Raw genomic sequence first — 10,209 nt, forward strand, 5'->3', positions numbered from 1 at the left:
TCCAGGTGCATGAAGTGCTTAGCATTATGCCTTTACATAGTGATTAAAAGTATGTCCCCACACCCTATGTCTAACAGTCTCACCCTGAGGGTGACCCAGTCTTCAACTTGACTGAAACAAACACCAAGGGCCACCAGCACTCCCAACTGCTTTTACCTCCACTTCAACATTTCTCTATACAGTAATCCTTGTTTTTTTTCTATTCTCTACCACCTTAGAAGAGAAAGTCTCTCTCCTTTTTTCCATAGTTTCTCAAGTTTGTGTTTTTAATTTCTCCTCCTTCTCAAACATTCCAAAATGTTGCTCCATCAATTATTTCCTTTCTTGGATCTTTCATTTGTTGAAAACTGAAATTTTATCTTCCTAGAACTGAAAACACTTCCCTTAAGGTAAGAACCCTTCCAAGTGTGGAATATGACTGCCCCTGTATCTCTCCCATTTAATGACAAGACCCTTGGCCACTTTTCTCCTTTGAAGTTCCCAAACTCTTTAAATAACCAATGACCTCTTAGTTATCAAAATCAATGCCCTGTTTCAATTCCTATGCTCTTCAATCTTCCTGTAGCATTTGATCAGTTTCTTGGATTTTTTTCCTCTCATTTCTGTCACACCAAATCTCCACATTCTATTTTCCTAAAAACATTTTATACATATACCTGTTTTTTTTTTTCCTTTTCTTCTCATCCTCTGAAACTAAGTTTAAAAGTTTTCTCCAGGTCTCTTTACTATATCCCCCTTTCTCTCGCCACATTGGTATCTCTTGGCAATCTCAAATTCTCAACGATCATTTCTACACTAATTATTACCACATCCATGATCTTCAAACCTGAACTTTCTCTCTCCCTCCACCTCCCTCAGTTCCTGTTCTAACCACCTATCTTGTCCTGTCAATCTCTGTCTGGCCCTCCCCATTCCTACATGCTAAGACCATTATAGCCATTCTGTTTCCTTTCTATGTCCAGCCCAGTGTCCACCCTGCTGCTGAGTTAACCTCTGTGTAGCACACTCCTCATCAAATCATTCTCCAATTTGAAAGTCATTCAGTGCCAACACAGTGAATGTACTAATATGCCATTGAATTATTCCCTTTCAGGTGGTAATTTCAAATTATCTCCTTAAAAAATGTTTTTGAAGAAAAGAACCAATCAGCGCCTTCTTACTAATAAATAATAAAGGTCAAATGCCCAACCCTCGGCCTTGATTTGGCTCTTCAAGGCCAATCCCAATCAACCTTTTCAATTTACTTCCTACTTTCTATTTTTTACACATCCTTCCTTTCAGCCTAATTTGGCTTTCATGTTGTCTTACTTCTACAACTTTAATCATACAGTTCCATCAGCCTCTAATACTTGTTCTCAGCTCCGTACATCCAAATATTGGCCCTTTGTGACAATTTGAGCCCCAATTTTCCCCAACAGTGTTTCCTGATCTCCTTTCTCACTCCCAGCCCTAAAATATTAACTTGTTCTTCTAAGCTCCCATAACAACTGATATGGTCTGTCATTACTGCACCCAACACTCATCAGGTGCCTCTCAAGGACCAAACTTCAGTGCACTGGAACTTGGATTTGGGAAAATGGTGGGGTTTCCAAACCCATGTTAATTCTGGATGTGGAATATGTCTACTGACATAATTAGAAATGTGATAAAAATCTAAACATGAACTACCATTATTTCTCAAGTATTGTTATCACTCCATGTGTGGAGCTTCCACTAACTTGGTGGAAAAGAAAATACAATGACTCGCATTAAAAGACATTTACCTATGTCTCAATTTATATTGGTATTCAGTCTGATCAAGGATTGGGTTCAAAATAGAGACAACAATAACTTAGGATTAGGCTCAAAATAGAGACAACAATAACATTTAAGTTATATCCCAAACTACAAAAGATGAAGGAAGAAAACTATTTCAAGTACCTAAATAAGACAAAATCCCCAATTTTAAGCACGGAAGCACCACACCAGACCCAAAGTAAATGGGTATCAGCACTGGGTCATCTTTGTCCACTCTGACCCTAATTTTAACTATCAAAGATGTCAACTAATTTGAAAAAACACTTCCTTTATTTTGCTTTATTTAAGATGAAGAGAAGCATAAAATATCTTTACCTCCCACCCAAAGAACTTGCCAATCACTTTTACAAAGTGTGAGAATTGGCTTCCTAGGTTAAATAATATTTTATTGACATAGAAGTGACCACTAAGCCCAAAAATCCTACAAAAGTATTTTAACACAAGAAGTAAGGAGGCTGGGAATTCTTGGCAAGTGCTTCTCCAGCGCTTGGATCTCATCATTATTGCTGCTAGGAACCCACAAACGCTTGTTAAATTCTTCTCCATTAAGACTCAAGAAAACCACTTCAAATCTTTCTCGGCTCCAAGGGAAAAGCCTAGCACCGCGGGACCCTGGCAGGAGCGCCATCAGGCTCCTTCCAAGGGCTCTCCTGCCTGCTCTGCTCACCTATGCTGACGGTGGTCCTGCTAGAGACCTTAAGGGTCTGCAATACGTGCACCTTTTCGCGGACCTGTTCCAGGAAACAGAAGAGAAATTGAAAGCGGCCGAAAAGTAGTGTTTTGGCGAGCTGTTCCAGATGCAAGCAGTTTTGCGAGTTCAAATTTCGGATCTTCCGCGGCGTGTAATCCCGGGAGCCCCCTGGCAGGTTTCTGCCGCTTAGGGACGAGGGCTGCAGAAGCAGCTCCGGCTTTTCCATCTCCTCCTGCAGCTCTTTCTCTAACTCGGGCTCCCCGGCTCCGGCTCCGGTGGCCTTGCGCCGCCGCTTCGACTGCAAGGCGCGAGTAGATTGAGGTGGCTCTGAAGTCGCTTCTTTGAGTTTATTCCTCGTTTGCCCGACCATTTTCTCATAGTCCCTGTTCGGATGGAGCTGGGTCTCTCTAGGCAGCGGGCCCAGCAGACTCAGGCGAGGTCCCGAGGGGCCTGACTGGCCTCGCAGCCTCAACGACTGGTCCTCGCCGCCGTTGCGGGCTTCCCAGTCGTCATGGCAACCGCGAAACCTGGAGGGCGGGGGCGCGAGCCTCGCCGCTTCGCGCCGCCCGCGCGCACAGCCTCCGCGCAGCACCCCCACGCACGCCACCTCCCAAGAGCCGCGCTCCACGCCAGCTGCACGCGCGCGCCACCCGCGCGCACCGCCTCCCGAGCACAACCCTGCGCGCATCCAGCCCCCACGTGCCATCCCACGAGCGACGGGTACTCAGCCCGCGTTGAGTCAGGAGATGTCACCCCACAGCTTGAGGTGAACGTGTGTACCGTGATAACCATGGTGTTCTCCTTACTGTCCTTTATTGGAGTTCCACCAGGAGCGTCAGAATTCCTCTGCCATAGAAGGGTTGTGTTCAAGGCGTGCAGCACTTTCCTAAATCAGTATTTACCCAGGACCGACTAAGAGGTGCGCGCTTGTTGTCACAGTCACCACACCATCCCATAGAGGCCTGAGTGGTTGGTACAGATGGACAGGAGAGGGGGGTGCGGGGTGGCATATTCCATGTCCTCTGGCACAGTCCATAATGCAGCAGTCATACTGCTTCACGTTCCATCTGTTTTGTTTCCTTTTGGGTTTTTTTTTTTTTTTTTTTTTTTGTCGATCAGATTTAACTCCCTAATCCCCAGTTCCCCATCAGAACTATAAATCCCTGTAGCCAGGTTAGTGACCCTGATGCAGCACCGTTTAGAAATGTTCATGGCTCCACATAGCCCATAAAGCGTAAACTCCCTGGTTTAGCTCATCAACCCTTCAGTAATCTGCCCACATCTACCTTTTCAACTTTCCCATTTCCCGGACTCTGATCTTCCATTCCAGTCATTCCAAGTGAGAGGGCCACAGCAGGAGGCTCTGTAACTGGCTTTTTAAAAATCCTTTTCTCCCTGCCCACCTGAATTTTGTCACCTTCGGGCTGCAGTAATTACGCCTTCTCTGAGAGTCTAGAGCTCTTATGGACAGTATTATTCATCTGGATACTAGTTTAAATTCACTAAGCACAAAAATAAAAATATTTAAAAACACCCAAAGTTCAATAAGTACTGTTATGGTCAATGTGTTGTTTTACAAGGTTGGTTGTTATTGTTTCTCCCCAGGGAGCATTTCTACATTCCTGTACTGTGGGGGTTTTTTTGTTGTTGTTTTTATGTTTTGGCACTCAACTTATAGGAAATTGCAGATCAGGGATATAGTAATTTGCCCAATTTTTAACAGCTAGTAAATTCTACCTGTTCAGTACTGAGTTTAAAATACAAGGTATTTATGAGTGGTTGGTAAAAGTGTTCTTGAATGAATACACAAAATAGTACACTTTATGTTTTAATATTTTGGAACAATAAGGGCAGTGCAATAACTGTATTTTTCGTTTTGAATCAGATATATAGTAAACATAGGATTAATTAATAGTGTTTGGCACTGTTCTAAATCTTTTACATAGAGGACCCTCATAGGAAAATCAACAGTGTGACATTGAGCTAGTAATTTAGCCACTCTAAGATTAATTTCTTCATTTGAAAAATGAGTGAAGTTCATCTATCTTACTGAATGGTATTATTGAATGAAATAATGATTGTAAACCACCTAAAACCTAGTGCATACTTAATTAATGTTACATTACCATGTTTTAGATGGAATATATTATGGGATGCTGGAGAGTATTACTTCCAGTTAAAATTTTGCTCACCTGGATTCATAATCATCAAGTTATATATTAGTTCTATTATTGAACAACACTACATGTTCTAAGTTCATTAGTTAACTGAGAAAACTGAAACAGTTGCCTAGTTATGTGTTCTGTTACTAAACAGAACAGATCTGTGTGTAAGAGGGAAATTATGATATTTATTTTATCCACAGTTCATTAGAATCATGCATGTTTTCATCTTTTTATATCTTCTGTAAGAATGATCTCTTTTGAACCTAATTATCTTAAACAGTTATTTGAGTCACATTTCAGCTACATGCTTATTAACAATAACAACTTAAACCAATATTCCTGATATTTAATTCTATTATAAAATAATTTAAATAGCACAATATAATTAGATATAATGCAATATATTTCTACATTATCTTATGTTGTTAGAAATGAAGATGCCTCATGATACATCAACTGATTTTCCTTGCATAAAGATTTCTAATCCAGTCATATGTATCTAAAACTTGCCTATTTGTTCCCTTTGTCTTTTAGTAAGGTAATTGGTAATTTTTTACCAAAAAAAAAAAAAAGCAACTTAACTATGTAACCAGCAGGTGGCAATAATGACCTGTGAATCAGAATTTTTAAACATTTTAGGTAGTTTTAAATGAATGAATTAAATTTTTTTAAAAAAGAACAAAATCACTGTTATTATAATGAATCAGTTTACTAAATATGAAATGTAGGGAAATGCCAAATGTAACCCCACATAATAACAATTATATAGCATATTTCCTGTATGAAAATCATTAAGATAGTCATCATGATCAATAGTTTTCCGAATAATAATGACTATGTTTTAGTTGGTTCAGAAAAATTGTCCATAAAATTTCAGTGTTTTAACTTTGCACAAATACACAGATACATATTTAAATTAAGCTAAGCTACATCAATATCTACCTTGATTATATGGACTAATTTAGATAGAAGGAATTAAATGAACACCATTTTGAAAATGTTATAAACTTTGCACTTTTAATTTGATCGTTTAAAATCCTGCTTTCACTTTGATTGATATTATTCTGCATGAAAGATGAGTTTTGTGCTACTTTGAAATGTCTTATACATTAATATGCTTTTTATGGTGCAATGAGTTGGAAATGGAATCAATATATTTATCTTTAGTCTATCAAAATTAGTTGTCTTCCAAAATGCTGGCAAAATTCTTAGGATCACACAATTATGTGAACTACACTTAAGCTACATTTCAAATCTTTTAGATAACTTTACTTTATAGTTTTACTCACTTTAATTATACTTCCTTAAAACCTTTTCTATACATTCAAAGATTTAAAAAAAATTATTTGTTTAATTATATATCTCTATTTTGGTCTCCTAAAACTAGGGTATATGCTTCTAAAAGGCTATTTGTTTTTCACATAATTTCAAATCTGTCTGTTTTTATATATTAAAAGAGCCTTTCAAATTATTCTTCAGCAAGTTGCCTCTGCTGAAAATGAGTATCTTATATATTGTGTATTTTATAAAACACCTGCTTATTTAATCTATAATCATTACAAATCTAGGGTTGATTAATTTTTAAAACAGTAAAAATTTTACTTTAAAAGCTAATATTGAATTACCTTATAGAGCTTTTAAAAATTCTAGTTAGATAAAGGTGCTGCTTTAAAGGGGAAAATGGAAAGTTGTCATACAGTGAAGCATACAGCAAGTTTAAAGGTAAATGCATCTTTTTAAAATTTTAATTTGTTATATATAACAACAGAATGCATTACAATTCATTTTACACATGTAGAGCACAGTTTTTCACATCTCTGGTTGTACACAAAGTAGAGGCATATCCTTAGTTCTTCATACATGTACTTAATGATGACCATTGCATTCCACCATCTTTCCTACCCCTATGTTCCCTTCCTTTCCCTCTTTACCCTTTCAATTTTCCCTATCTAGAGTTCATTTAATCCTTTCATACCCACTCCCTGTAGTATATTATGAATCAGCATCCTTGAATCAGAGAACTGATTCGGAATTTGGTTTGGGGGGATTGGCTAATTTCACTTAGCATTATATTTTACAGCTCCATCCATTTACCTGCATGCCATGATATTATTCCCTCTAATGCTGAATAATATTCTATTGGGTATATATACCATGTTTTCTTTATCCATTCATCTACTGAAGGGCATCTAGGTTGGTCCCATAATTTAGCTATTGTGAATTGTGCTGCTATAAACATTGATATGACTGTGTCCCTGTAGTATGCTGTTTTTAAGTCCTTTGGACTTATAAACTGAGGAGTGGGATAACTGGGTCAAATGGTGGTTCCCAATTTTGGTGGTTCCCAAATGGTGGTTCCCAATTCCCAATTTTCCACGGAATCTCCGTTATTGGAAATTTCCTTATTGGCTGGACCAAATTTGCAGGCCCATCAGTAATGTATGAGCGTGCCTTTTTCCCCACATCCTCGCCAACAGTTATTGTTGTTTGTATTCTTAATTGCTGCCATTCTGACTGGAGTGAGATGAAATCTTAAGAGTAGTTTTGAGGCATTACCCCGTGTACCGCGTCACTGTGCAGGAGAATGACGAGTTAGAAAGGCTAAAAGCTATCTTGTTAGGAATTTCCAGCAAAATTGGGGTGCTCCAAAATCTAGAGGAAGGATTTCCATCGCACGAGGATCAGCTACGGGGGCTCAAACGCGAGAGATTTGTCCGCACGGAGGGTCACGCTGCTTATTCAGCAAATCGCCCCGTGGCTAGAGTCTGCGGCGCGCGCTGGGAAACGAGGAGATAGCAACGCAAAGATACAGCACTGCAGTTTCCGCGGGCTTCTGCCAGCTGTGCAATCACCGTACTAAGTGCTGAATTCTGGGTTTGAGACGGGGAAGGAAGCGGTCCAATTCGGTTCTCCACACCGGTCAGACCACAGAGGAAGCCAGCGGCCACCATCTTGGAGAGCTGACGTCACCATCCCTGTTTTCGACTGATCGCAGCTCATTCAGCCATAGAACAGGTAATTTCAGGCTGCCATTCGCCTGCGGCTCACAGACAAATTACTCAGGTTCAGTGCTAATTAACCCGCGGAAACTGCTTCTTGGAGCCTGCTCCTATCAGAACATACACCAAGCACGGAGCGGCCAAATTCCGGCTCCCGGAACTGGTCTGGCCCAGGGCTAATGAATCCGCGGAAACTACTTCTCGGTCTGGGTCCTGCTGAATACTGTGGAGGTAAATACCAACCGAGCCTTCATAGGCAGTGGCAACAGGACTGAGACAGGGCTTGTGAGGGCCGGTAAGGACTCACCTGTTGCTTTGGTCACCTGGCAAAGGGAACGAAATGCTACCATTCGCATGGGATACCAACATGGCAGAGATCTGATGTCATCAGAAAGCGGCAGAGAAGAGAACTTCATCGATACCAGCAGCGACAGAAACAGTTGGTCTCCTGGTAAAGAAAGTGAGTCACAAACACCCGAGTCTCTCTCACTTTGTCATCAAGCCAGAGGGGCAGAGCAGAGCCGCTGCCCGCGCTCGGAACAGGCCCAGCGGCCAGCCGGCGTGACCCCAATTGGAGTAGGGGCAGAGCAGAGCCGCCACCCGCGCCCGAAAGGTAGGCAGACCTGCGACCGACCAGCGGAACAGGCCCAGTGGCCTGCCGGCGCGACAGACACGTCACCCCATTTGGAGTAGGGGCAGAGCAGAGCTGCCGCCCGTTCCCGCAAGGTAGGCAGACCTGCGACCGACCGGTGGAACAGGCCCAGCAGCCGGCCGGGGTGGTAGGTATGTCACCCCAATTGGAGTAGGAGCAGAGCCTTCGCCCGCGCCCGGAACAGGCCCAGCGGTCCGCGGGTGTGGTAGACAAGTCACACCAATTGGAGGAGAGGCAGAGCAGAGCCGCTGCCTGCGCCTGCAAGGTAGGCAGACCTGCAACCGACCGGAGGATCAGGCCCGGTGGCCTGCCAGCATGGTACACACGTCACCCCAATTGGAGTAGGGGCAGAGCAGAGCTTTCGCCCGCACCCAGGACAGGCCCAGCGGCCCGCCGGCGCGGTAGTCACGTCACCCCAATTGGAGTAGGGGCAGAGCAGAGCCGCCGCCCGCGCCTCCAAGGTAGGCAGACCTGCGACCGACCGGCAGAACAGGCCCAGGAGTCCGTGGGCGTGGTAGACACGTCACAGCAATTGGAGGAGGGGCAGAGCAGAGCCGCCGACCGCGCCTGCAAGGTAGGCATACCGCCGCCCAACCCTGCAAGGGAGACTTTTCAACTATACAAGAGCAATATAAATATATAGGGGGAAAATTTTTTCAAAAACACAACAGTTTCACCAAGCAGAAAGAAACGCAAGCAATATGAAAAGACAAGGAAAGAAAAGACCACAAGCAATGCAGGTCAACTCAACTTTAGAAGAGGTAACAGCTGCACCAGATGGAATGTCAGATAAAGAATTCAGGATATACATGCTTCAGATGATCTGGAGTCTCAAGGAAGACATTAGACAGCAAAATCAGAGAATGAAAGATAACTTCGACAATGAATTACACAAACAAATCCAGGCAGCAAAAGATCAACTATACAGGGAGATAGAGGTTATAAAAAACAAACAAACAGAAATCCTAGAAATGCAGGAAGCAATAAACCAACTTAAAAACTCGATGGAGAATACTACCAGCAGAGTAGAACACTTAGAAGATAGAACATCAGACAATGAAGACAAAGTATTTCAACTTGAAAAGAACATAGACAGCTCAGCAAGACTGTTAAGAAACCATGAGCAGAACATCCAAGAAATATGGGATAACATTAAGAGACCAAACTTAAGAGTCATTGGGATACAGGAAGGTATAGAGCTCCAAACCAAAGCAATGAGCAATCTATTCAATGAAATAATACAAGAAAACTTCCCAGACTTGAAGAATGAGACAGAATCCCAAATCCTAGAAGCCTACAGGACGCCTAATGTGCAAAATCATAAGAGATCCACACCTAGACACATTATAATGAAGATAACCGACATACAGAATAAGGAGAGAATTTTAAAAGCTACAAGAGAAAGGAAGCAGATTACATTTAGGGGTAAGCCAATCAGGATAACAGCTGATCTTTCAACACAGACTCTGAAAGCTAGAAGATCCTGGAATAACATATTTCAAACACTGAAAGAAAATGGGTTCCAACCAAGAATTGTGTATCCAGCGAAATTAAGCTTCAGGATGGAAGATGAAATTAAAACCCTCCACGATAAACAAAAGTTTAAAGAATTTGCAGCTAGAAAACCATCTCTTCAAAACATCCTTGGCAAAACATTACAGGAAGAGGAAATGGAAAATAACAATGAAAACCAACAGTGGGAGGTAGGACAGTAAAGGGGGGGGGGAATAATCAAAGAGGAAAACAAACAATGTTCAGTAACATAAATAAACAAATATGGCTGGAAGAAAAACCCATATCTCAATAATAACCCTAAGTGTTAATGGCTTAAACTCACCAATTAAGAGACACAGTCTAGTAGAATGGATCACAAAACAAGACCCAACAATATGCTGCCTACAGGAG

General features: G+C 41.7%; 1 protein-coding gene across 1 annotated transcript in view; it reads right to left on the minus strand.

Annotated features, from left to right (window-relative positions):
• The window catches only part of Dpy19l2 (dpy-19 like 2), an 80,292-nt gene extending 77,231 nt beyond the window's left edge, over window positions 1–3,061 (minus strand). Inside the window, exon 1 of the mRNA XM_058584444.1 lies at window positions 2,465–3,061. Coding sequence (XP_058440427.1) covers window positions 2,465–2,858 — 394 coding nt within the window. The 5' untranslated portion in view covers window positions 2,859–3,061. The remainder of the gene's footprint in view (window positions 1–2,464) is intronic.
• Window positions 3,062–10,209: the final 7,148 nt, after the last annotated feature.

This window comes from Marmota monax, unplaced genomic scaffold (genome assembly GCF_021218885.2).
Source record: "Marmota monax isolate L192 unplaced genomic scaffold, Marmota_monax_Labrador192_F-V1.1 WCK01_AAM20220418_F8-fsc00107, whole genome shotgun sequence".
Lineage (NCBI taxonomy): Eukaryota > Metazoa > Chordata > Mammalia > Rodentia > Sciuridae > Marmota > Marmota monax.